The 27,868-nt window shown below is 41.7% G+C and overlaps 1 protein-coding gene across 4 annotated transcripts in view; it reads right to left on the bottom strand.

Moving 5' to 3' along the window:
• ZBTB40 (zinc finger and BTB domain containing 40) overlaps positions 1-27,868 on the bottom strand; it is a 73,710-nt gene that overhangs the window by 27,206 nt on the left and 18,636 nt on the right. For 3 of the 4 annotated variants that reach the window (XM_059135189.1, XM_059135192.1, XM_059135193.1), the window contains exons 2-5: positions 23,803-23,891; positions 9,407-10,164; positions 8,474-8,607; positions 339-531 (exon numbers count right to left, since the gene is read on the bottom strand). In XM_059135189.1, coding sequence (XP_058991172.1) covers positions 339-531; positions 8,474-8,607; positions 9,407-10,103 — 1,024 coding nt within the window. In that variant the 5' untranslated portion in view covers positions 10,104-10,164; positions 23,803-23,891. The remainder of the gene's footprint in view (positions 1-338; positions 532-8,473; positions 8,608-9,406; positions 10,165-23,802; positions 23,892-27,868) is intronic. The other variant, XM_059135191.1, reaches the window with a different exon arrangement.

Here is a 27,868-nt window from a genome sequence, read left to right as displayed (position 1 = left end):
ACCCAAACGAGAGAAACTGCAGCCATCGGTGCTGCCGGCAAACCAGTCTGCCCTGGGCACTCAAAACACTGACTGGGATGTGTGGCTTGTGAAGGGCAGGAGAACACGGATGGTCTTCTACTTCAAGGAGTCAGACTAGTTAACTAGGGGCCTGAAATGTAGACTCAAATTCAGGCTGTATATTTGTCATCACCAGCTTCTGGAATTATGTGTAAAACTGATGTGAAAATCACTGAACGATAACTAAGCCGCTGAGGAAATGTATCACTGGAGCAAACCTGACAGCATCTTTCCAGAATAAAACTCAAGCCACTCAGGTGGACGGGGTTTTCTCCTACCTTCTGGCCGCACTGCATCCACACCTTTCGCCTTTCCGTCTAACAACGCTCTCTTTACTGCGGGATTGGAATCTTGGCACAGCCTCAACAGTGACACAACAGTCTGAACGTCCAAGCTCTCATCTCTGACTTTATCCAGGATTCTCTGGAATGCTGAGTGTCCTTCTTCACCCTCAAGACATCCCATTATAGTCTGGGGACACAAGTAACCGGAAAGAGAGATCAACCAGCCACAAGAACCCCGTGCTCCTTGGATCTGGCGAGTGAGGCCCTCTTTGGCCTTTCCTGGTTTTTGGCATCCCGACGGCTTCTGTATCACGGCTCCTCTGCCTTCAGAACACTGAAGCATTCGAGATGGATAAGCATCCGCCTTTCTGATCCCTCCTGCTCAGCCTTCCTCACTGATTCTCCTTCCAAATCCCTACCCATAAGCAGTCCCGAAAACTGATCCCAACTTTGTTCTCCTGTATGCTCTCCCTTTGGAAAAGCCCTTACATATGCAGCTTTCATATAACCTCTAGGCCAATAACCCTGAAAACTAGCTCCCCAATCTTCAGCTTTCTATTTAAATCTAGAGCCACACAGTTTCTACTAGAAATGCCTTATCCTCCAGAGGTCTCGGCACTACATGCCGCCATCTGGACTCTTTCAACCTGGAAGTACTAGAATACCAGCCACTCCAGTGGTGAAATAAACAAAATTAGCGGGAGGAACGCTGACTGGACGGAAGGGTCAAAATTTCTGTTTTAGCAATAAGGAATTTATTTTTAAAAAATCTAGAACTAAAAGTTAATTTCATGTGCACAGCCTTTATATTTCTACTTGGCAAAACTACAACCTACCTTTGATGTTTTTTAGTGTCAATACTGTAAAAGAAGAGCTTCCTCACAAGAAAGCGAAAAGTTATGGTTTTCTGCACACACACACACACACACACACACACAACATGAAAGGACCTCATGAATATCTATACTTGCAAAGTTCAGGTAGGCAGTTCTTATAAATTCTGGTAGTAATTACAGGTTTAAAATTTTTGTTCAGAGAGATTTTTATCTTTCTCTCCTCCTCCCAAAGAAACAGGAATTAGGAACGAGTTAGACTGTGTTTCTTGGCTTTGCTTGAGCGTGCTTCCTGATCGCAGAATGGACATGACATATAAAGCCAAGGTAAACTTAAAAAAAAAAAAAAAAAAAAAGCTTCTTATGATTTTTAGTCATGTACAAAAATAAATTCAGATAAAGCCCAGTTTAGGAATCTGTATTAAGTAACTTCCATGAACCTGAGTAACTCATCTTGTCTCCAGTTTGGAAAATAATAAACAAATGAAATACCAACTCTGCTGAAAGCTCCACTGAATGGTTTTCAGTCGCCTTTATTGAACCTTCCACGCTCTTGTTAGTTGGCCTAAAATCTTGTTAAGGAGTGCCTTTGCCCTGACAGCAGCAGGGACCTGTGGTAGGCGGCCTCTAAATACTTCACAACAACCCTGCCACCAGGCATTCATGCCATTGGGCTGCACCTGATGTCGTGCTTCCAAGGGAAAGAACATGGCATGAGTAATGGGGGGCACTTCGGAGGCTCCGTCACCGTGACTTCCTTCTTGTCTGCGGGGGCATTCTCTGCCTTCACTCTGGAAGCAGGCTGCCATGTTGTGAGCTGCCCTACAGAGAGGCCCACGTGGCAGGGAATGTCTCCAGCCAATACTCAGTGAGTGAGCTTGGAAGTGAATCTTCGGAACCCTGCCAACAGTTACACGAGTGTACTGGGAAGGGGCCATCCCTCGCCCTGCCCCACCGCGTCCTGAGCTGTCTGTGGCCTTGGCTAATAATACACACCCTGACTACAGACCTGCCAGGGACCCTGAGCCAGGGACTCAGCAAAGGATGCCTAGGTTCCTGACCCACAGAGATGGTAAAAACTGTGTGTGCTTTCAAACTGCTAAATGTTAAGAGTAATTGTTATGCGGCAAGAGATACCTAATATAGACCCTCTCAATGCTAATGCCGTCAGTAAATAGGTTTTTCTCTCTTTATTTCTCATTTCCTTCCTCCTTTTCTTCAATGCATCTTAACGGATACAGCATTTAGCCATCTTCGTCTGCCCTACGCCAGTGTGCTTTCTCCCGAAGCTCTGAGCATCGCGAATCCACGTCTCGCAGGACCCAATCTGTCTGGCAGCATCATCTGAGCCGGTGGGGAAGGGGCGCTTTCATCCACAGAGACGTCTGATACGCTTCTCATTATCCTCTCTGCTGTCTCCTCCTCTGCTGAACTGCTCAGCAGTGAAATTAAAACATTTGTTAACTTCATTGCTCAGCAGTGATGCCAGGGTGTGACCATCTGGGAAGGGGAGCAGGGGTGAGCTGATGAAAGGGCCAGGAGGGAGCAGTCAGCTGCCTGGACAGCCCTGCTCTTTGCTCTTTCTTCCAGAACCTACTGGGGACCTGGCACCAGAGCGAGTGTTTTAACTGTTATTCCATCAGCCCCCTAAACTGCCTGGGGCTCCTCCGTGCAGTGAGCCCTTTTCTGAAATAGCCCATCTGCCTAAACAGAGGGCATCCCATATTGCGGCAGGCTGAGGGTCACTGACTGCTACATAAGATGTCAGCCCAAAACAGAGTTTGGCTCTTTAAGCAAACATTTGGAATTCCTTTGATTCTTAGAGTTAAAGGTACTTCGGTAAATTCATACCAAATTATGGTCACACGTGTGATCAACGGACTTTGATTTATGAATGAACTATAGGTCAATATACTTAAAGATGGGACAATTTCCTTTCCTTTAAAAATTTAATCTTTGCCTTATACTAAGGTCTTTGGATTTACTTATTTTCCCAACTGTCTGCCTACTGCCTTTGGATTCGTTTGAGTTATGCTGTGTTCTTATGCGTTCACACCTTCCCTGAATGCCGAGGGCCAGCCAACGGCCCTCGTGACCCAGACCGGAAGAGCCGAATGCCATCCCAGACACTGTGTCCGTGCCATCTATGGAACTCCTCCCGTTGGTCCTAGGAGGCGTTATTACCAGGGCTACTTTTACTCTTTTTTTTTTTTTTTTAAGATTTTATTTATGCATTTGAGAGACAGAGAATATGAGAAACAGAGGGAGTATGAGAAGGGGCATGATCAGAGGGAGAAGCAGACTCAACCATCGAGCAGGGCGCCCAATGCGGGACGCCATGCCGGGAGCCTGCATCATGACCTGAGCCGAAGGCAGACGCCCAACCAACTGAGCCATGCAGGCGCCCATTACAACGACTACTTAAATGAAAGTCAGAGAGGTGAGATCTCATGGCCAGTAAGCAGCGTACCTGGGAGGAAATGGTAAGTCAGTGGAGTAGGTCAGTGGAGCTTACTCTACTGACTTAGCACCCCTTTCACTAGTTGCCACCTCAGATTTTGAGTGTAACCGAATCCACTTACACTGCACTCTCCTGGACCTGCTACGGTCAACGTCAAGTTGAACACTGGGTCCTATCTGGACAATTGACACCATTCCTCCTGGTCCTGGAGATTTGTACATAGACAGGTACACTGGTAGGTGCTTCATAAATATTTAACTGAACGAAATTCTCTTGCCATAAAACCAATAGCCTTTCTATCGATGGTTGCATATGTTAGATGACATAATTAGCAGAGAGAAGATATGGAAAAACAACTTACTTCCATTTCTCATAGACCTATAAAATGAACCCTATTAGCTCACTTCTCAACAGGGTTACCCTATCCTGTCAGTGAACATAGTCCACAAAACACAGACCTGCACTTTGTGACAACTCTCCAAAGCAGTGACGTGGTCGGAAACATCAGATTCATACAGGAGAAGAGGCTTGTTTGCCTCTGAAACAAAGTTGAAAGAGAAAAAAAAAAGCTCCTAAGTCTTAAGCTTTGGGAGTCTTTCTAGAACTTCAGGTGAAAACTGGATCAAACAGCAAGGAAATCAATAGTAGAAGTTATCTCCTAATTCTAGTCAAAGATTCACTTTGCTATATACACACTTAATTAAAAGCAGCGACATGGCTAGGAATAAAGAAAGAAGACAATTAAAAGTTCCTGCATAAAAGCTAAAAACAAATTATAAGCTTGCCTTTAAACATAGGTTTTGCTCAGCTCAGCCAGAAAGCCTGTTAGGTCAGTATCTGCTTTCTCTAATGGGCAGGGATATTACACCGAGATAAAGACGGGCAGAAGCCGCTTTCCCATCCCAGCACCCAAGAGATTTCTCCTTAATCAGCTTTGGCTTTGGTTTCACACAATCCAAGCGGCCCAGCCTCATCCTGTGTTGTTGCAATCACTGCTTAGGGAATGGCTTTGCCACCTTTCATCATTTATCTCAGGAAACAAAATAAGCAGGACACTAGTTCACGGTGTCCTCCTGAAACTCCATTCAGGCCAGGTGCACACCTTGTGTCTGTGTTTCAGAAAAGAAACAGGCTAGTCCGTGTCAACTAGAACACGCTCAGGCCTTCACAAGCCTCCAGATTTCACATCTAAGCACAGATTATTTTTAATGTTAAGCTGTCTTTTTAATGTTATGCCGATTAACCAAATAACAACAACAAAAAGCATTTCAAAGCTCTTTAGGAGCTAAAACTCTTTAAAAAGAAAAACAACAAACCCCCAGCCTTTACAATTGGAGCTGAAACGCAGACTGGTGTTTCAAGCGAGCAGTTTGCAAATGCTTTCAGTACTGAGGCCTTTTGGGGATTTCCATAGTTTGGTGACTCCAAAAAAATAATTACATATGTGGCAGGATTTCTCTGCTGTCAAGACACTCTATAGGGATAGGGATCCAGTTTTATTTATACGTGTCTTCCTAGCAACCAGCTCAATGCCTGGCACACACCAGCTGCTCAGTAAATATTTGCTGAATCAAGGCGTAAGTAAAGAATAACACTTGGGAAAAATGTGTACATGGTGGCCCCTCAAAACAGCAAGGTGCCAGCACAGACACTGTGACATCTGCCATCATACACTAAGAACTGTGCAAGCCATTAACTTCTCTAGCAGCGCTTCTCAGAAACGGGTCTTATTGATATCAAAACAGCAACACGGCAGCTTATTAAAGATGTAGATGCCCAAGCTCTACGACTATCAGACTCTCTCGAAATGAGGTCTGGAGGTGTACATATTCATGAGTGTACTGGATAATTTTCATATACACCGAACCACTGTTCTAGAGACTGATGGCTGTGAACCAGGCACTACACCTGCAGTTCAGTAAGGTACTTCCAAGTGGATAATGGTCCCTATTTGAAAGCATGACTTGCAAATTAGGCTTAAAGTAACAGCAATCCATCTCATGTGTCAGAGCAAATGACCGTGGCACTAAGATATTATAAGACATTAAGTAAAAAGGGGTTTCAAGGTCAACTAAGTCTAAAAATACTAAGTTGACGCATAAACAAACAACAGCAGTCGCCACCAATTGAGCTCTTTTTCTCTGTGCCTGGTATTTTAGTGTGAGTTTTCCATCAATAATCTGTATTAGTTTCACAATGATCCTGTGATGTAGGTGACAACATTCCCAATTTACAAATTAGGAAATTAAGGCTTACACAGATTAAGTTGTTGGAGGTCACAACACTAGCAAATGATAGAGCTGAACAGCTAACTGTATATCCACACAATGGAACTCTGCTCAGGTCTAAAAAGGAGTAAATAAGCATGGATAAGCCTCAGGAGAATTATGTGATGGCAAGAAGCCAGATGTGAAAGAATATAGACTACATGACTCTCTATACATAATACTCTAGAAAATGCACATTCATCTACAGAGAGCGAGCAGGTCAGGGTCACCTAGAGATGGGTGGGTTGAAAGGGGCTAGCGGGAGGGATTAGTACGCGCATAAGGAACCTCAGGGGTGATGGGTATGTTCAGTATCTTGCTTGTGTTGATGGCTTCGGGTTTTAAAACTTATCAAACTGTATGCTTTAAATATATACAGCTTGCTGCATGTCAACCATACTTTAATAAAACCATCTATAAGAAAGTTAAAGGAGAAAGAGAAGAACTGGGCCCAAGTACAAAGTCTGTATTTTATTTAATGGAATCGTATGCTCTTCAAGTATTTTTTTCTCTTTTTCTTTCTGCAGCTGAAAGGTACTATGGAATGTAACAGAATCAGTTTTAAATACAGCCACTAAGTGATTTGTAGGGCTCTTACTCTGACCTCTAAAACCGTAGAAGAAATAACATAAGCCTATAATGATCCCCAACAGTGAATCAGTGTTCTAAGTACTACTACTGTTATTGTCACCAAAAGATTAGGACAAGAATTGGGAGAGAAAAAAATGCTGGATGAAACCATGTACAGCAAAAATTTCTCAAGCACCTGTTATCTGCCAGACACTTTTAGGTACCAGTGTTAGGAAAAAATGCTTAAAACACAGCTCAAGTAAGTACACAGGCCACCCTAATAATCTGAATATTGCTGATCTAGGAATGCTACTACTCCCCTGTCACCAAAATTAAGTGGACAGGAAGTCCTGCAAGGGAAAATGAAGAGGTGTGTCTCTAAGCTATCACGCCAACAAACTTGTGACAAAAATGATAGATTGAACAGTTAAGAGAACATCCACATGCAAAAGTATAAAACCATAATGTCCTTCAGCATAATCAGTACAAAGAATATCAAGGTTTTACAACCTGTCACCTCCCTAACAGAGTCACTGAGGTTAACCCAGTGTCATAAAAAGCTGTTCTCTCAAGAAAGTAATTTACAGTCAACTGTCAATTAGCCAAGGTTAAAAGAAATACTTGACCTTGAATTGTTGGTTTTGGTTTTTTTTTAAGTAAGTTTCTATGAATCTGGGAAATACTTGTACAGTAGAAGGCAGTTACTGCTTGGGTGAAGGTAACTAACAGACACTCAATTGCCTACAGCAACACGGGAGGCCTCCCCCACACACTCCCCACCACGCAGATGAGCAAGCCTGAGGGGACGGTGCCCACTGGCGCTGCCAGCACCGCTCAGCATGGGAGGCATGGCTGCGGGAAAGGCAGTTCTAAAGTGGCTAGAGGAGTTCTAAAGTGGCTGTGGAGGCAATCCTGTACATTCAAGGGATGAGAAGTCAGGTAGTGAGGAAGCCCCCAGTGGGGATGCGTCTTGATGAGATATTGAAAGAAAGAAAAGGTCAGTTAAGAGCATGATAACCACTGGGCAGTCTTCTGTCAGGCCATTCCTAAACAGTTAAACATACGTGAGACATGTGTAGCATTTTCCCCTACTAGCAGTAAAACCCAGTGTGCAAAGGCACCGCTCTAAAGCTAGAATGCTTGTGTTTAAATTCTGGCTCAGTCCTACGAGCTCTGTGGCCTTGGCCAGGTTATATACCTTAGACCGCTTTTCTCATCTGTAAAACGGGGGCTAAAAAATCAATAAAACAGTATCCATCCCGGGGGGGGTTGTGAGAATTAAATCTGATAACATGTGTGCCAAGCACAGCATGGTAAGCATTCAATAAATTTCACTATTAGTGGTTTCACGGTGGAAAATGGCCACTGTATTCCTAAACATTGGATGCAATTTACTACATAAGGTATATACATTAGGTCCTTTTCATACCAAGTTGTAAGTATTTCTTAATGTTCTACTTCGGTTTTTATCATTTAGTCTGGATTTGGGGTTGTCCATGACTACTTTTTGCCTTATTTTATCCCTGATTATTCTGGTGGAAATGGTTTTGATTAGTTAAGTATCCTGGATCAAAACTGGTTTAAGTCTGGGTGATCAGAATATAACTTAGTTTTGAAACCATCTTGCCTAGTACTTTTCTAAGACGGCCCTTTAGAGAACAAATATTAAAAAAAAAAAAATTAAAGTTTGAGGGATACCTGGGTGGCTCAGTTGGTCAAGCATCTGCCTTCAGCTCAGGTCATGATCCCAAGGTCCTGGGATCGAGTCCCCTATCAGGCTCCTTGCTCAGAGGGGAGCCTGCTTCTCCCTCTGCCTGACACTCCCCTTGCTCTCTTTCTCTCTCTCTCTGACAAGTAATTCTTTTTTTAAAAATTTAAGTTTGAAAAAACTGAGACCCGGAAGTGTTTTGTGTTTTCATAGTTCTGCCCCATATGGGAAACTGATCTGGTATCCAGAGAACACTACATCAGCAAACAAATAAAACTCATGGTACTTACCTCCTCTTGTGCACCTTTAATTTCTGAACATTCTTCTAGTCTTTTTAAAACATCCTGGGTAACCAAGAGTGCATCAGAGAAGACACTTTCATTCTCTAGAAGAAATTTCAGCTGATGCTGTTTCCTCTCATACTCTGAGTACAAAACAAAACACACACACACACAAGTCAGTGATTCATTACTTGAGATGATTTTTTTTTAAAGTTTAAGCTGACAACCTTTGGGTTATATGCGGCATTTATAACTGACACAGATATAACAGTTGTGGATAACAGAAAACAATGGCCCTAACCAGCTGCCTTCTCTGGGCCATCCTCTTCCTGGTTAGAATAATGGGTCAGCATCAAAACTGGTCCATCAGGGGCGCTCAAGTGACTCCGTTGGTTAAGCGTCCGACGTGATCTTTGCGCAGGTTGTGATCTGAGTCGGGCTCCGCACTGGGTATGGAGACTTCTTGGGATTCTCTCTCTCCCTCTGTCCCTCCCCACTTCCTCTTTTTCTTTCTCTCTCTCTCAAAACAAAAAGACCCCTGGCACATCGTTATTTCAGTATTGCCTTCTGCTCTGCAGCTTATCCTCTAACTTCCATCACTCAAAAACACAGACATTTTAAAAGAAGAAGAATGCCCCCGTGGGGTGCTTGGCAGGCTCAGCTGGGGGAGAGTACAACGCTTGATCTCAGGGTTATGGGTTCAAGCTTCATGTTGGGTATAGAGATGACTTTAAAAAAATAAAATCATTAAAAAAAAAAAAAAAAAAAAAGCCATCCCCCAGTAGCAGTTTTGTTTCAGATTCTGTGTGGGATTCTGGTTTCCTATCTAGCAGTGGTTTTTGGTAAATCTATCACTGAAACAAAAAAATTCATAAAGAACACTGGATGTAGTAACCGACAATGGGAGGACAGATTACAACAGAACTATTAAATGAAGGTTACCTGGCTCCGTGCTGGCCTCCTTTGCCTCTCTAAAGGCTTGTACAGCAGGGGAGGGGGAACAAACTTCAGAGAGACGAGGAGTCTGCCCCGGGGTGTCTGTGTTCCCCTGCATCCCTTGGGCAGTGGAAGGCCCCGCACTCATCTCTCCCGCAACCATATCAACTGCGTCCTCAGCCTCGGCTTTCACACGGCTCCCTAGAGGGGCAGAAGCCTCCAGGGAAGGGCGAGGGTCTGCAGTGCCCTCAGAGGCAAGGACTTCTATGTCAGGCTTCTCTGGTTCCTTCCTGAATGCCTCTGAGGATGGTACGGAGCCGTCCCTCACCACCTGACCCTGAACAGAGCAGTTCACAAGGCTGGTCAGAAGATTTTTACAGCTAACGGCCACATCGAACATCTGCAGGCTGTCGGCCAGAGAGATGATTTTGGAGAAGTTGTGCTTGCCCACAGGTAGTCTGCCAGTGTACATCATTTCTAACAAGAGGGCAAACTCCTCGGGGCTCACAACAGACGCATCGATGGAGATGGTGTCTGTGTTGTCCAGCAGTGTTTTGAACAGGAGGCTGGCGGCAGCCAGGACCAGCTTGTGGGCCCGGAAGTAAATGGTGCCGATGGAAATGGTGCAGTCACAGAACTGCTGCTCCTTGCACAGAGTGTAGAGCTGCTGCAGCAGCTGTCGGCTGTAGTTGGGGAGCTCCATGGCCTGCGCTCTGCCCCAGGACTTCTTCCAGACCCACTCCGTTGAGGATCAGTGCGGTCTCCTAGAGAAACCCCCAAAGTGCCATGTTAGTACGTCACAAGCACACAGGGAGAGACCCTGAATGAAACAGTTGCACAAAGAGGCAACTTACTCACGCACTCGCCCCCTGCTGCTCCCCAGGAGGGGCGCCACGCTAGGCACACTATGTCAGTGACACTGATGACAGCGGTCACGGGCTTAATGCCATCAAGGGGCTCATGCTTCGTGCTTCACATTCCCACTGGAGCCTCACGGTGACTCAGTGGAGAGATACCATCCCTCCCACATTTCACAGATGCGAAATGGAGCTTAGAGATATGGAGACAACCGGCCTGAGGCAAAGCAGCCCTTCAATGAGTTAAATGACTTGTGTGTATCTCCCACCTCTAAGCTGTAGGTAATACACTGCTGGAGGCGTTCCTGCCTCCAGTGAATTCTCAGCCAATGGAAGGAGGCAACAATATAAACAGATCTACAGCACAATGTCCTCATCTCCACGTGACCTATCTGCAACCCTGCACACCAGTCTCACTCCCTCCTGCTTCAAAAGCATGTTTCCTAGCTCCTGCTCTCTCTGGCTCTCCCGTGACCCCCCTAGCCATGCCTTCCCAGCATCCTTGGCTGGGCCCCCTGCATCACGGTGGCCTCCACAGTTTGGAATGCTCCAGGACTCAGTCATCTCCCCTTTCGTCTTCCGTCTCATCTGATTCCACACCCTTGAAATATCAACAAATGCTGACAGTTTGCAGGCTGACACCTTGAGCTTGGACCTCTCCTCTGCAGTCCAGAGGCACACCTCCAGCTCCCTGCTTAGCATCTCCGATCGGAAGACTGATGGGTGGCTTCAACCTATATCCCAAACTCTCCTTCCATCTTCCTACTCCTCAGCAATTTTGTTCAGACCAAAACCTGGAAGTCATCCTTGAGTCCCGTTTTTTTTCCTTATACTCCTTATCCAATCCTTTATAAATCCTGGGGGCTCTACCTTCAAAATATATTCAAAAGCCCAATCACTTCCTGCTGCCTCCACTGGCTCTGCTCTGGTCAGTCTAAGTCTCCGTCACCATGTATGTGGCCTACTACAGCAAGCTCCTCTAACTGGTCTCCACACCCCTGTCCCGTTCAAGCACCACCCCTATGCTACCCTACCTTAGCCCGGTAGTCAGAGGGATCTTTTTAGCACATAGCCAGTGCCTGTCCCTTCTTTGCACAGACGCCTTCTTGGCTTCTGGTCTCAGAGTAAATGCAAAAGCCAAAGTTCTTCTAATGGCCTATGCGCCCCTCACGACCTGGCTGGCACTAAGTCTTTAGGCCGCCTTCTCCCCTCACCCACTCTGCCCTACACACACTGCCTTCCTTACCGATCACGTAACAGTCTGTACATGCTTACTATGGCGTCTCCGCACGTGTGCATGGCTCACTCCCCCTTCCAGCAGGTCTCTGCTCTAAGGCCACAGCATTACTGAGGGCTTCCCTGACCATGTCCTTTAAATAGCAGCCTCTTCTCCAACCTCAGAACATTCCATCCCTCTTACTCTATTTATCTGCACAGCATTATCACCTTCTGACATCTATTTTTACTTATTATCATGTATCTCCCTTCCATGGAATGTAAGCTCCATTAGGGAAGGACCATTTAAAAATCATCTGCCCTCACACAAGTGTTGCTGATTAGTTGGTGGAATGAATAAATGAATGGGAGGAGACGCAATGGCAGAGATCTGCGCCCAGAAACCCAGCTTAGGGAAAAGGGGTGTGGAGCAGTTAGAGTAAGGTCTGGAGGAGGAGCTGAGCTGCCTGAATAAATGTGGAGGCCCCGAAGAGGTGAGGGGAGTGAGACAACAGGCACTTGGAGTGGGAGCCTGCACGGCAGACAGACAACTATCCCCAGTGGTGGGGAGGAAGGGGTGCCGGTGGGACTGCAAGGAATTCAGTGATCCTCGAACATAAGCAGGGGACAGGCAGTATCAGGAGCTAAATCTGGCAGGCAGAGATTGTGGCCACAGAGAGATACATGGGCCACGCTTAGGAGCTTGGATTTATCTGAAAGGCAACGAGGAGCCACTGAAGGGTTTTAAAGGCTTTAAGCAGGGAAGTCACATGGCCAGAGATGCATCTTAAATGGATCATCTAAGTGACATCGGCACAGAATTGAGGGGGATAATGCTGGAGACAGGCTCTGTTATTGCAGGAGTTCAGAGATGAATCAATGAGGACTCTGACCCACAGAAATGGCAAGAGAAGAAAGAGAAAGAGGCATCCAAAAATATTTAGAAAATGTAACTGTCATGATTTAAACTCTGAGTGGATGTGAAGGAAGAGAAAGACAGTTCCTGGGCACTGTTCTGGTGAGTGGGAGTGGCTGCTGAGATGATCCAGATAACACAAGAGAACTGTCTTGGGAAGAAGACAGTTGTTCAGTTTTGGATTTGAGGATCTTATGATGATAGCCAAATTCTATCATCTTACTTGTGTAAAGAAAAGAAAATACACTGACAAAAAAGCCAAATGTCAAAATAACACCGGCTGCCTCTGTTAGCAAGACTGCAGACGATCCCCTTTTCCTTCCACCACTATTTATTCATTTTCCCATATTTGAAGCTGCCAGATAAAAATAAAAATAGGGGTGCCTGGGCAGCTCGGTCGGTTGAGCGTCCACTTCTTGATTTTGGCTTGGGTCATGATCTCAGGGCGTTAGAATGGAGCCCCGTGTCTGGCTCCGTGTTCAGCAATGAATCTGCCTGTCTCTCCCACTCGGCTCCTTCCCCTGCTCATGCTCACATTCTCTCCTTCTCTCTCCCATAGACAAACAAAATCTTTAAAAAGATAAATCTTTAAAAAAAATAAAAATATTTCCAAGTTCTGGTTTCTGGTCTGGCACATAAGCAGCTCAGGAAGTCACCATTCCATCCAGACAACAGTAAAAAGCTAAACAATGGAAAGATCAACTACTCTTCTTGGATCTGTCAGAGAACTGAGGTTGCAGGGCAAAACTGCTGTCCCCCAAACTGGAGAAAAAGGTAGATACAAAGAATCCTAACTTCTCAGAGCAGAAACCCACGAGCAGATACATGCATGGGAACTGGTACCAGAGAAGGAAAACTAAACTGAAATTGGCAAAACGCTGGAGGCTCAGGGTGCAAGAGTTTAAGTTAAAAATTCCAGAGGGACCAAGTCATAATTTTGTAAGTTTTACCTCTAGGCGCTCTAAGGGGTGAATATAGGAGAAAAATTCCATCCTCTAGCGCCTCTAGGCGCTCTAAGGGGTAAATATAGGAGAAAAATTCCATCCTGCTTCTGGAAGGGGGAGGGGAGAACCAATCATTTTGAAATATGCCAGAGTACTCTGTTCTTAACAAGGCCTAGCTTCAGGAGAAACTATTTTACCAGATTCCAACCTAACTAGAGGAAGGGAAATACCCTTCAGCCCACTTCTAGCCATCCTGCACCACTTAAGTGGTGGGGGTGAGAGGGGATGAACAGAAAAACATTGGTGAAGTTCATACTCCTGTGGTACAGGCTCACCAAGAGACTGAGACCTAATCATTGTTCTATAAAACACTTTCTCCCCACACCTTACTTTCCCATCACTATACACTTAATTACCACAATTCCTTTTATCTAATACGTAATGTCTATCTTTGAAAAAAAAATATGAGGGCGCCTGGGTGGCTCAGTGGGTTAAGCCGCTGCCTTCGGCTCAGGTCATGATCTCAGGGTCCTGAGATCAAGTCCTGCATCGGGCTCTCTGCTCAGCAGGGAGCCTGTTTCCCTCTCTCTCTCTGCCTGCCTCTCCGTCTACTTGTGATTTCTCTCTGTCAAATAAATAAATAAAATCTTTAAAAAAAAAAAAAAAGAAAAAATATGAGATATACTAAAAGGCAAAAAACACGGTCTAAAGACACTGAATGAGTATCAGAACCATAGTCAGATACATCAGGAGTTATCAGATCAGGAATTTTTACAAACTGTGATTAATATGCTAAGGACATTAATGGAAAAGGTAGACAACATGCAAGAACAGATGAACAATGGAAGAGAGATGGAAATTTAAAAAGTGCAAAAAATGCTCTAAGTCAAAACCTAACAGAAATTATGAATGACTTTGATGTGCTCATTAGTAGACTGGGAAAAGCTGAGGAAAGAATCTCTGAGTTTGGGGATATAATCAGAAGAGAATATCTGAGATCTGTGGGACAACTACAAAAGGTAAAATGCAAATGGGATATCTGATGGGAGACGGAAAAGAAAGGAACAGAAGCAGTGTTTGAAGTAATAATGACGGGCATTTCCCCACATTAATGTCAGTCACCAAACCGCAGGTCTTGGATGCTCAGAGAACACCAAGCACAACAAATTCCAAAGCATTACACTTAGGCATAGCATATTCAAACTACAAAAAACGACCGTTTAAAAAAAATCTCATAAGTCAGAGAAAAAAAAAAAAAACAACACTTTACCTATAGAGGAGCAAAGTAAAAAATCACATCAGAAACCATGCAAGTAGGAAGAGGATAGAATAAAATAACTAAGCGTTGAGAAGGAAAAAAAAAAAAAAAAGCCCAGCCAACCTAGAATTCTGTACCTTGCAAAATTAACCAAAACCACCCTTAACAAATTAAAAAAAAACAAACAAACAAACACCAGAAATCATACAATATTTGCTCTCAGACAAGAATGGACTTAAACTCAAAATCAATGACAGGGGGCCTGGATGGCTGAGTCGGTTAAGCATCTGACTTCGGCTCAAGTCATAACCTCAGGGTCCTGGCACTGAGCTCCGTGTCAAGCTCCGCACTCAGCAAGGAATCTGTTTATCCCTCTCCCTCTGCCCCTATCCCTGCTTGTGCTCTCTCTCTCTTTCTAAGTAAATAAAATCTTTATAAAAAAAATGACAAGAAGATAGCTGGAAAATATGTGGAGGTTAATCACACATTTTTCTAAATAATACATAGGTCAAGGAAGAAATCTCAAGAGGAATTTAAAAATATTCAAAAACTAGGGGATGCCTGGCTGGTTCAGTCAGTGGAGTATGAGACTCTTGATTTCAGGGTTATGAGTTTGAGCCCCATGTTGGGTGTAGAAATTTAAAAATATATATGTTCTAAACTAAATAAAAATGTAAATACAACTTATCAAAATTTGTGGGATGGGGGCACCTGGGTGGCTCAGCAGGTTAAAGCCTCTGCCTTTGGCTCAGGTCACGATCCCAAGGTCCTGAGATCAAGCCCTCCAGCTGGCTCTCTGCTCAGCGGGGAGCCTGCTCCCCATGCCCCCGCCTCTCTGCCTACTTGTGATTCCTGCCTGTCAAATAAATTTTTAAAAATTTATTATTTCAGACCAATCTGAAAAGACCTAAATCTATCAAAGAAATTTGAACAATTAATAACTTTCCAATAGTGGAAGCACCAGGGCTGGATGGGTTCTCTGGTGAATTCTTCCAAACATTTAAGGAAGAAATTACACCAAGTATCTACACTCTCTTTCATTAGACAGAAGCAAAGAGGATACTTCTAACTCATTCTATGAAACCAAATTATACCACCACCAAAACCTAACAGACATAAGAAGAAAAAACCAAAAAAACTACAGACCAACATCTCTCATCAACCAAGATAAAGAGATCTTCAACAAAATATTAGCAAATCAAATCCAACTATGTATACAAAGAATGATATACCATGACCAAGTGGAATCTACCCCAGGTATCCAAGGCTGGCTCAACATTTGAAAATCAATAAATGTAATCCATTACATCAACAGGCTAAAGAAAAATCACATTATCTTATTAACAGATAAAAAAAAAAAACACTAGAAAAAATCAAAAAGGCATTTATGATTAAAAAAAAAAAACTCTCAGCAAACTAGGAATAGAGAGAAACTTCTTCAATTTGATAAAGAACAGCTACAAAAAACTAACAGTTAATGTTACAGTTAGTAGAGAAAAGTTTGAAGCTTTCTTGCTAAAATCAGGAATAATGTAAGGATGTTCCTTCTTACCACAGCTTTGCAATATTATACTGGAAGTTCTAGCTAATTAATGAAACAAGAAAAGGAAATAAAAGGTATATAGGTTGGGAAGAAAAGAATAAGACAGTCTTGTTCACAGATGATATGTTTGTCTATGTAGAAAACCCAAAAAATCCAAAAGAATCAACAACAAAAAACCCCTAATATGCAAAAAAACCCCCAACCCTAATATGCAATTACAGCAAGAATGCAGGATACGAGATAAATATACAAACATTAATCACTTTCCTACATAACAGCAACGAACTAGAACTTGAAATTAAAACATTACCATTTAAGGGGAGTCTGGTATCATTAAAATCCAACTCTTGGTTTCGGCTCAGGTCATGATCTCAGGGTCATGAGACTGAGCCCCACACTGGGCTGTGTGCTGAGCGTGAAATCTGCTTAAGATTTTTCTCTCCCTCTCCCTCTCCTCCTCCCCATCGCACCTCACACTTGCATGCTCTCTCTCTTGCTCTCTAATAATCTTTTAAAAATTAGCACCTAAAATTGAAATATAAAAAAATATATGGATAAGTTTAACAAAATATGTACAAGAGTTATATGAGGAAAACTACCAAACTCTGATGAGCAATATCAAAGAAAAACCAAGTAAATGGTGAGACGTTCCTATCCTATTCATAGATAGGAAGACTCAGTACTGTCAAAATTTCAACTTTTCCCAACTTGATCTATAGCTTCGACACAATCCTAATCAAAATCCCAGCAAGTTATTGTGTGGATACAGAGAAACTCTTTCTAAAGTGTTTATGGAGAGGTGGTTAGCCAACTCAGTATGGAAGGAGAGTAACAAGCTGGAGGACTAACACAATTCAACTTCAAGATTTACTACAAAGCTAGAGTAACCAAGACTATGTGGTATTGGTGATAAAATAGATAAAAATTAGCTCCAAAAAACAGTCAACTAATCTTTGACAAAGAAGCAAAGACAATACAAAGCAGCAAAGATAGTACTTCAAGAAATGGCGCTGGAACAACTGGACATCCACATGTAAAAGTATGAATCTAGACAAAGACCTTAAAACTTTCACAAATTTCACTCAAAATGGGTCACAGACCTAAATGTGAAACGTTAGATTATAAAACTAGAAAATAACATAGGAGAAAACCCAAATGAACTTGAGTACAGTGATGACTTTTTTTCAGTATAACACCAAAGGCATGATCCTTAAATGAAATAACCGCTAAGTTAGATTCCATTAAAATTAAAAAAAAACTTTTGTTCTGTGAAAGGTCATGTCAACAAAATGAGAAAACAAGCCACAGACTGGGATATAATATTTGCAAAAGACACAGCTATTAAAAGACTACTATCCAAAATATACAGAAAATTTTGAAAACTCAACAATAAGAAAACAATCTGATTAAAAAATGTGCCAAACCTTACCCGACATCTCACCAAAGAAGAGATACAGAAAGCAAGTATAAAAAGCAAGTATAAAAAATGTACAACACATGTCATAAGAGAATTGCAAATTAAAGCATCATATTACAATGGCCAAAATCCACAACACTGACAATACCAAATGCGGTGAGGATTTATAGTAACAGGATCTCCTATATATTGCTAATGAGAATGCAAAACGGTACAGCTGCTTTGGAAGACAGATTAGCAGTTTCTTATAAAACTAAACATATCCTTACCATATGCTCCAACAATTGTGCTCTTGATATTTGCCTAAATGAACTGTCTACATAAAAACATGCAGATATTTAGAGCTGCTCTACTAATAACTGCCAAAACTTGGAAGCAATCAAAATGTCTTTCAGTAGGTAAATGGATAAATAAACTGTGGTTCATTCAGATAATAGAATATTATTCTACATTAGAAAGAAATGAGCTAACAAGCCATAGAATGACATGGAGGAAACATAAATGCATATTGTTCAGTGAAAGAAGCTAATCTGAAAAGGCTATAAAATGAATCCAACTATATGACATTCTAGAAAAGGCAAAACTATGGAGACAGTCAAAAGATCAGTGGTTGTCAGTGGCTAAAGGAAGGCAGGGATAAACAGGTGAGGAACAGAGGATTTTTAGGGCAGTGAAATTATTCTTTATGACACCACAATGGTAGATTCACATGTTATACGTCAGTCAAAATCCACAGAATGTACAATACCAAAAGTGACCTTAATGAAAACAATGGACTTCGAGTGATAATGGTATGTCAACATAGGTTCACTGAGTGTAACAAACGTATCAGTGTGGGACAGTGGGGTGGGTGTGGAAAACCCTCTACTGTACTCTGTACTCACAATTTTTTGTAAACCTAAAACTGCTCTAAAAAGGTTATTTATAAAACTTCATAAAATGAATGTAAAATTTTCAGTTCTAATCACCCAAAGCCCTATCTGTACCATGATATTTATTATTATGGAACATTCATGAATTCATGTAATATTTTTAGTTTACTCAGAGTATCTTTAAGAACATCTAGCCCTACTGTCTGAGTACAATTTGTCTTAATACCTGCATTATAACAATGCGTACGTTTTAAAAACAAATAAACTGCAGCCCAGGAGCTAGCCGACTGGCTCTGCTAGTATAAGGGGCAGGGGCAGGACCGGAATGCCTATCTCCTGGTACTGGTGGAAAACAAAACAAAACAAAACAAATTCTGTAAGATTTAAAACAGGCAAAAGTAAGGACTATCTTTTTTTAAAAAAAGATAATTCTTAAAATTTATAAATTAACTTATTTTAATAACTAGGAAAAAAATCCAAAAGAACAAGAATTCAATGTGCAAATAACACAAACTATAAACTTCTCATCAGGCACTGAGGTTTTTCTAAAGAATGAATTGTATCAGCAGAATGTGATTTTTTTTTTCCCCAAAGAGAAGCCATAGGCCTTATGAATTCAATAAAGCAAAACACTTCTCTGGACAATACATTAGATCTTTTTAAATATTTTTATAATACGAAATGAAACAAATGATTGGGATTTTATTCTCAGGACGAGTTTAAGATTTTTTTGGTCATTTTTCTGGGGGAAGTTATCTATGTCTTTCATCAGATAAAAAAAAAAAAAAAGATCTAGCAATGATCCAGAGGTATTTTGAGCATTAACTACAGAAACTTGTGGTCAGAACTATTTCATATTTTTATTAATAAATAAATTATATGGGGCGGGGGACACCTGGGTGGCTCAGATAAGAGGCTGCCTTCGGCTCAGGTCATGATCCCAGGTCCTGGGATGGAGCCCCACATCAAGCCAGATATTGAGCTGAGCCCCTGCTCAGCAGGGAGTCTGCTACTCCCTTGGCCCCTTCCCTGCCTCATGCTTGTGGGCTCTCTCTCTCTCTGAAATAAATAAATACAATCTTTAAGAAAAATAAATTAGATGGGAAAATAATGCAATAACTATAGCAGAATAAGCAACTGAGCAAGGTTCAAAAAAACTGAACTAAATTATGTGGCTTACCAAAACATAGATATTAAAAACATGGTTATAAACTTGCAATAACGGGAGAAGAGAGATACAGGTAAGGCAGAAGATGTTCAAGGATACTCAAGGGCTACTTATGAATGTAAGTTGGCAATGTTGAAAGTTGAAATTTTACTAAGATTAATAGGAATACTAATTGAAAAGCAAACTTTTGGCAAATGGCATGTCAAGCTGATGTAAATGGACCTTTTCTCCCACTTCATACAGAAATGCTGGATAAAACATTTAAAAAATGCTTTTAAAATATATAGTCAAGCTTTAAAAAAAAAAAGGAAATCCTCAGGCACCTAAAATGAAAGAGACATCAAAATCAAAACTGGAACATTAAGTGGGTATTGAGACCATGGTGGCCCACAGGGGTTTCAAACTCCAATACAGTCCCTAGGTTTGGAGGAGAAAGCATTAATCCGCACATGGATACTAGAAATACAGCTTCAGGCAGGTAGAAGGTGGGCAAGTTGAAACTGAGACCCTTGCACAAAGCCCAGAGCCTCAAATACCTATCCTTCCTTGATATGCAGTCTAAAAAACCCTGCTCACTGGCTCAGGAAAGCACCCACAGGAAATCTAAAATGCAGGCCTATGATATAGAGAGGCATGTGTAGGTATGCAAATTCGTATCATACAGGAATCCTAAGCTGAGAAATTAATATAAAAACTGGTCTATGACACGCAGCAGAAAAAAACCAGAGTACTTCCACAACCCAAGGCACAGGGACTCACATAATGAAGAAGAAAAACACAGAACAAAGCTCACTATTACAAACCATATGAGGAAGATACAAACATGAAAAGTAAACCTATACTGGCTAACAGTAGAAAATGTCAGAAGGTGTCTTTGAAGCAGGGAAGAGAAATTTCTTAATGCCCCAAATGCCAAAAAAAAAAGGGGGGGGGCGGGAATGAAGAATCTGACTGCAATGATAATAAAGGTTTCTATCAAAGACATGAGTAACAGATAATGGACAAAGGATAATTCAGGAGATAATATGTAATTTTCAGGAGATAATTATGTAAAGTTTAAAGACAATGCGGAATTAATACCTAGAAGATTTAAGAAATTTCTGCAAATCTAGAGAAAAAAATTAAAATCCAAGGGGGAAAACGAGCAAATGATGTAACCAGGCAATTCAGAGATGGAAAAGCTTATTTTAAATTAATCAACAAGTAGTAATAGTAGTTGTTATAATAGCAGTAATCCGGGCACCTGGGTGACTCAGTGGGTTAAGCATCTGCCTTTGACTCAGGTCATGATCCCTGGGTCCTATGATCAAGCCATATCAAGCTCCCTATTCAGTGGGGAATCTGCTTCTCCTTCTCTCTCTCTGCCTAGCTCATGTTCTCTCTCTCTCTCAAATTATTAAATAAAATCTTAAAAAAAATTAATAGCCACTAGCAATTATCTGATGATTATTGTATTCAGGAAATGTTTATTATATTCAGGAATATGCTTTACATGTACTAATTCATTTTGTCCTCTCAACAATCTGACGAGGCAGATGTTGTAATTATTCCCTTTTACTGATGAAGAGACTAAGGCCCAGGAGGTTGAGTAATTTCTCCAAGATCTCACAGTAACACAGTAGAACTTGAGTTTGAATCTAGGGCACCATTGGTGGGTATATAAATTATACAGCTGTTCTGAAAAACATTCTGCTAACATCTAGTGAAAATTTCTGTATATATATATGTCTTATAACCCAGTGATCATACTCCTCCACACCTATCCTAGAAAAATTCTTACATGGGTCCATAAGGAAGCATGGACAGAAAGATCACTGGGGCACTGTTTTTGGTAGATCAGAGGCAATTTAAATCCCCTCACTAAAAGAGTGTAAGTAAAGGTTCAGGAGGTATACTATGGAAAATAGTGCATTAGAAAGAAGGAACAACTAACTAGCTACCAGGACAGAAACAAGGAGAGATACCCAGTACTGAGGGAAAAAGTAACAACCATAGTCAGCTCTAGAGTGTAACAACATTTCTACAAGTTAAAAACATACCATCAAAACAATACCATATACTTGATAAAGCTACATGTGTAGCCAAAGATATTTCATCAAATATATTAGAGTGGGTGCCTACAGTGTGGGAGGGGAATGAGAAAAGGTGCTGGAGGTGAGAAAGAAAAACAGAATCAGACAAGGGAAGACTTGCTCAGTCAGAGAACTGCTAGTGTCACAGATGAGGGGGCTCCCCGCACCACCCCCAGAAGGCAAAAAGTACAACTGAAAAGTCACATGAGCAGATAAGAACCACAAGAAGGAAAGTCATTAAATGCAGGAGCACAAACAGCAGCCCCAAGATTTGAAAACCACAAAAGCAAACAGACTATAATTTAAAATGCTGTAAATTGGGGTGCCTGGGTGGCTCAGAGGGTTAAAGCCTCTGCCTTCAGCTCAGGTCATGATCTCAGGGTCCTGGGATCAAGCCCCACATCAGGCTTTCTGCTCAGCAGGGAGCCTGCTTCCTCCTCCTCTCTCTCTGCCTGCCTCTCCGCCTACTTGTGATCTCTGTCAAATAAATAAATAAAATCTTTAAAAAAAAGAATAAAAAAATAAAAGATAAAAATAAAATGCTGTAAATTAATTGTATTTCATTTTAATAAACAGGCAAAATGAAGGAAGTCAGAATCAAAGAACAAGATAATACGGTAAAAGGATAGTCAGATGTGAAAAAGAACTTCTGGCTATAAAAAATTAAGTCAATGACATTAGCCCATTGATAAATTAAATAGATGAGATACAGCTAAATAAAAAATTTGTGATTAAGAGAAGTCTGAGGAAATTATTCAGAAAGTAGCAGAGTTTATAAAAACAGAAATATGAAAGGGAAGTTAAAGGACACAGAAGACAGAATGAGAAGGTGTTCCAGATGAAATAATGGAAAACGTGTATGAGAAGCAATTTGAAGATATAATTACTGAGAATGTTCTAGAATTAAAGGCAAACACGAGTCTTCAGAAGAAAACTTCAAAATATCAACAACATGGAGAAAAAGAAGTTGTAAGGAGACCAAAGAAAAAGACTTTACTTACAAAAGGATGACAACTAGACTGATACAGACTGTCTATTTAATAACAATAGATGCCAGAAGAAAATGCAGTAAGAGCTGTTGAATATTAAGGAAAATAACAATCAAGAATCAATATCCAGGAAAAAAAAGAACATAAGAAGATTCTAATAGCAGGTGGAAAGCAAAGAAACTGCTAAAAAAAAAAAAAAAAATCCACTGGAAAAGTTAAAATCAGAAAGATTGATAACATCAATGCTGGTGAGGATATGGAATGACTCGAACTCCCATACACTGCTGGTAGATGTGTAAAACAGTACAACTACACAGGAGAGTTGGGTGGAGGTTTCTTTTAACATGGAATAAACTGCTAATAAATGCAACAACATGGAAAACCTAAAAGCTATTATGTTAAGTCAAAGAAACCAGGCAGAAAAAGTATACACATAGGACTCAACTTACAGGAAAAGAAAATACAGGTAAAACTCATCTGAAAAAATCAGATAGTAGTGTGGAGGTTGTTGGGAGGCTGTAGGGAAGGGAAATGAATGGAAAGAGACACAAAAGAACTTCCTGGGGAATGGACATGTTCTCCATTTTTTTCATGGGGGGGGGTGGTGTTTAAAGAGTAGATTTTTTTTTTTAAAGATTTTATTTATTTGAGAGATAGAGATCACAAGTAGACAGAGAGGCAGGCAGAGAGAGAGGGAGAAGCAGACTCCCTGCTGAGCAGAGAGACCCATGCGGGGCTTGATCTCAGGACACTAAGATCATGATCTGAGCCAAAGGCAAAGACTTAACCCACTGAGCCACCCATGTGCCCCTGAAGAATAGATATCTGTCAAAACTCTTCAAATATAATATGTAAGCTCAGTTGTTAATTATAACTCAATATAAAAGAAATTTAAAAATGTGTCGGTATACTCAAAATGCACTGGCTGTTTAAAAATGGGTACTGGAAGGAGAGGTTAAAAACAATACAGAATAATGATAACTACAGTAGCTAGCACTTATTGAGAGCTTATTATGTGCCAAGCACTGTTCTAAATGCTCTGCATATATTAACTCACTTAATCCTTTCAACAACTCCATGGAGTAGGTACTCTTATTATCCACATTTTACAGATTAAAAAAACTGTCGCACAACAAGGTAACATAACTTACCTAGGGTAACACAAATGTGTGGCAGAGCTGGGGTCCAAACTCTGGCAGCCAGGCTCTGAAGTCTGTATTTGTGGAAATCCAATGCCTCTCTGAAATTAACAATCAACAACATGGAAGATGAGAGGAGACCAGAGTCAGGGTGTCCCAAGAGTTGAGAGGATGACAAAAACAATGACTGACTTTAGTCCTTAGCCGAAATGAAGTATGTTAATACACTTGTAGGGGAATAGAAGCAAGGTAAGTATTGCAAACGCAGGTACAAAAGAAAAGAAAGAAAATGTGATTAATACAAAAGCAAGTGAGAAAAGGAAAAAAGAAAGGCAAAAGAAAACTGCATTAAATAGAAAGCAACTGAAGAAGGCAGAAGTAAGTCCAAATGTATTTACAGTCATAATAAACAGACTGGACTTTCTTGCTAAAAGGCAAGGAGAGATGGGACCCCTGGGTGGCACAGTCAGTTAAGTGTCTGACTCTTAGTTTCAGCTCAGGTCGCAGGATCTCAGAGTCATGATTATGATTAAGCTCTGTGTCAGGCTTTGTGTTCAGCTTGCACACACACGCTCTCCCCCTCTCTCAAATAAATAAATCAATCTTTAAAAGGCAGAGAGGTTCTCTGATTGGGTTTTTAAAAAAGCCAACTATCTGTTACTTACAACAGAATTAGTGAGTGGGCGAGTTTACACTTAAAGCAGTACCCAGCGCACAGAAACTACTACATGTGATAGTTATTACTAGAGACTATGAATCATCCTCATTAAATAGTTTTGCAACCAGCCATCTGACTTGACAGCTGAAGTTTCTATCTGTAAATAAACAATTAAACTATATAATCTTTGTAGACTACTTTCAGGTACAGAACACTGTTATTAAATAAATCGAATATATAATCAAAAGGGATACACTGGTGATTTGGGGGCTACTGAAATGTACTATAGAGGCTAAACTACACTTTGCCGATCTCACAACTGAAATGTTAGAGCTTCTAACATACCTTCCTGCTTCCCCCAATGCCCTCTGTAGGGAAGTTAAACTGAGGAGAGAGAACTTAGCACTGGATATAACATTGTGAAAGTGTAGCTTTCAGAGCTAGAACACTGCGTGTTGGAATCTTTAAGTGAAGTCCTGTCGATGCTTGTATAGAGGCAACCTAAATTATGTTACTAAGCACTTACTGAAATTGCTAGGCTTGGGAAAATTGTCAGAGGTCCCAAGGGAAGAACATTTAAGCAAAAATGAACACCAGAAAGATGGATGTTCCTCAAAGGAACAATACTAAAGCCTCAAGAAAAGACTATACTGATATAGACTAAAGATACTTAGAAAGAAAAAACTTAATTGGCTGAACCAAGTGCTGCATAATGACCCAACACACAAATGGGGATTCAACACAAAGTGGAAACTAGGCCAGCTTTCTAAAAGGAGCACAAAGAATATTTATTTATTTATTCATTTACATTTTTATTCTGTCTACTTCCAAAAAGGATCTGAAAGTTTAAGGACTGTTTAAGTTATAAAGAAACTAGAGAAAAACCAGAAAAGGCAAAAGTGAAAACTAAGTCATAGCTGGTTGGAAACATGGAACCCCTTTAATGAACAAGGGGGGATACAACACTGAAGCCTTACTCTTGATGTGCACCGCTTACTTAAATTCAATAGATGTTCTGAAATCCACTAGTGCTGGTGATGTCCTCAGCAAAGCACTCAAAGGCCTTTGCTGACACTACTGGAGAGCGTAGGAGGCTCTTTTCTGTACCTCAGGAATTGGACCTACCATTCACTAATTATTATACTGTACACACAGATCATCCAATTCTCATTATGGGTTATTTGCCTATTATTTACTTAGCACATTGCTAAGTGCTGTGAAGGATTCAAAGGAAATATAAAACAAGATCTTTGTCCACAGGGAGTCAGTAATAAAGCTGATCTGATGCTAGAATGATTGAAAACAGATCTCTTAAAAGGACACAATCCATACAAGACAAAAAGGACAGGAAGAGGAGACAACAGAGACTGATCCCAGTGAGTGGCAACGAAAAGGCAAGCGCTGCAGCTGGTAAACGCAAGTGAGGTTCAAGTCCAACAGGCCAGGGTGAAAGGTGGAGAGCTCCAAGCAGAGGAAGAGCCACAAAGAGGAACTCCGTTCCAGAAGAGGCACATCTGGCCCGTGTGCTGGAAATCGTGTATGTGTCCAGGACACTGGCACTGCACCCGGCTCTGGAAGGACATGCAGTAACTAGCTGCCATCATTATTATGGACACTGGGCTGGCCAGGGTGGGTCTCCAAAACCACTGGCGGAAGAGGATGGGGGGAGCACAAGGCTACGGAGGTTGGGGGGAGCAGAAAATGAGCCGAGGAACCTCCACCTGCTTTGAGAGAGGAGCTTCTGAAACAGGAATAGCACAATGAGAGCAGAGCTTTCCCAGTGACAGGAGGGCTGGACTAATAAGGAAAGTGCCTGGCAATGGAAAGGAAAAACAGGCGTCTTCTATTATGTTGTCTATACAGGCTGTAGCCTCAGACATCCTGTATTACGGAGTTCCATGGAGAAGCTGGGCCCACCTCTGCCTGGATTTGTGTGTTCCAACATACACGAGAGAAAAGCCATTCTATTACTTCATCAAGGGTCTTCGATTTTGGTTGCCCTAACAATTCTGCCCTCTCCTTTGGGCCCATCTATCTCACAGTCCAAGACCTCTCTTACAGTCTGGCTCAATGCAACCTTATCTGCTTAAAGTTTTTGTTTGTTTCTTTTTTGTGTTGTTTTGTTCTGTTGCTGTTGATAATACCTTTCTCCTAAATAAAATCTTTACTTCTACCTTGATGCCTGGGCTCTGCTGGAACCAGAGAGTGGAAGAGACCTTGGAGAGCCCTATTCATTGCTTTCAGCAAACAGAAGTTCATTACTTTATCTATCACGTACTCTTGTCGCATGACCAAATGACCTTAGTCCAATCTCTTCCCTTTTTAAGGGAGGAAACTGAGGTCCTGGGAGGCTGAGTTGCTCTTTGATCCAAGTCGGCTTTAACCCCATGGCTATTTAGTATCTCACAAACAACCAGAGTCAGGTGAAGTAACAGGCACGCTCCACATAATTAGAGCAAAGATCACACATTCAGAGACAAGAAATGGGGCATTTGCTACACACAAAAAGATGATTTTAAATGTAAGGTATCTAAGGAATCAGCTAAGTTAAAAGAGAACCACTAGCAATTATTTCTGAGAATGCAAGGTGGATGGGTGAGGTCAGAAAAGGGTGACTGCAGCTTTTAGTGGGCCCAGATTTCTCAATTTCAAAAACAGCTGTCATTTGGTCCTGTCTTACACGGAGGGCCTGAAAGGCACCAACATGTAGTGTAAGGGGTGAGGTCTCCGTATTTGGCATCCCTGGGCTCGTGGCAGTATCCTGTCCTGTGCATTGCCATTGTTGTTTCTAACGAGTGGTATATCACGGTCATCCTCATCATTCGGTTCCAGAGTCTGGTCTCCTACAGTTCCTGTCCTTAAGACTTACAGCAATACTGAATGGCCTAGGTGCTTTCCTATGGTATGTTCTAGTCACTGGGAAATCCAAGTAACCTGAACAGCTCCGAAAAATCCTAGGAGTGAAGATTCTCAAGCGGCATCAAGGATAAAATTCTCCTCTGGGGCTCTGGATGCTGTCTAGTGAGCAGTAATGGTAGAAACCAAGCAAGGATGACACAGGGATGATACCTGCTTGTGTGCTGGGATTTACACCTCATCCCATTCATCTTCGTTTTACAGATGAAGACTAAGGCTCAGAGATATTAAATGCATTAAGGGGCATGAGTTACCAAGGGGCAGAAGTGAGCCCGGGTCTCCATTCTCACGCCATGGTTCTGTCCTCTATAATGTGAAGGCCTTGCTGGATGCCACGTCTTAGCTACCACTTTTGCAGATAATGTTCCCTTCCTAGAGCTCAGTGGCCATCAGGAAGCACAGCTGTCGGGACTTGGTTACTAAACAAGTATACTTACAGCCTCAGCCTGAGGGAACTGGTTAGCGAGCCAACCACATCCACTGCCCCATCAGCTCAGGAGACCA

Source organism: Mustela lutreola, chromosome 10 (genome assembly GCF_030435805.1).
Source record: "Mustela lutreola isolate mMusLut2 chromosome 10, mMusLut2.pri, whole genome shotgun sequence".
Lineage (NCBI taxonomy): Eukaryota > Metazoa > Chordata > Mammalia > Carnivora > Mustelidae > Mustela > Mustela lutreola.
This window is presented reverse-complemented; position numbering and strand designations above follow the sequence as displayed.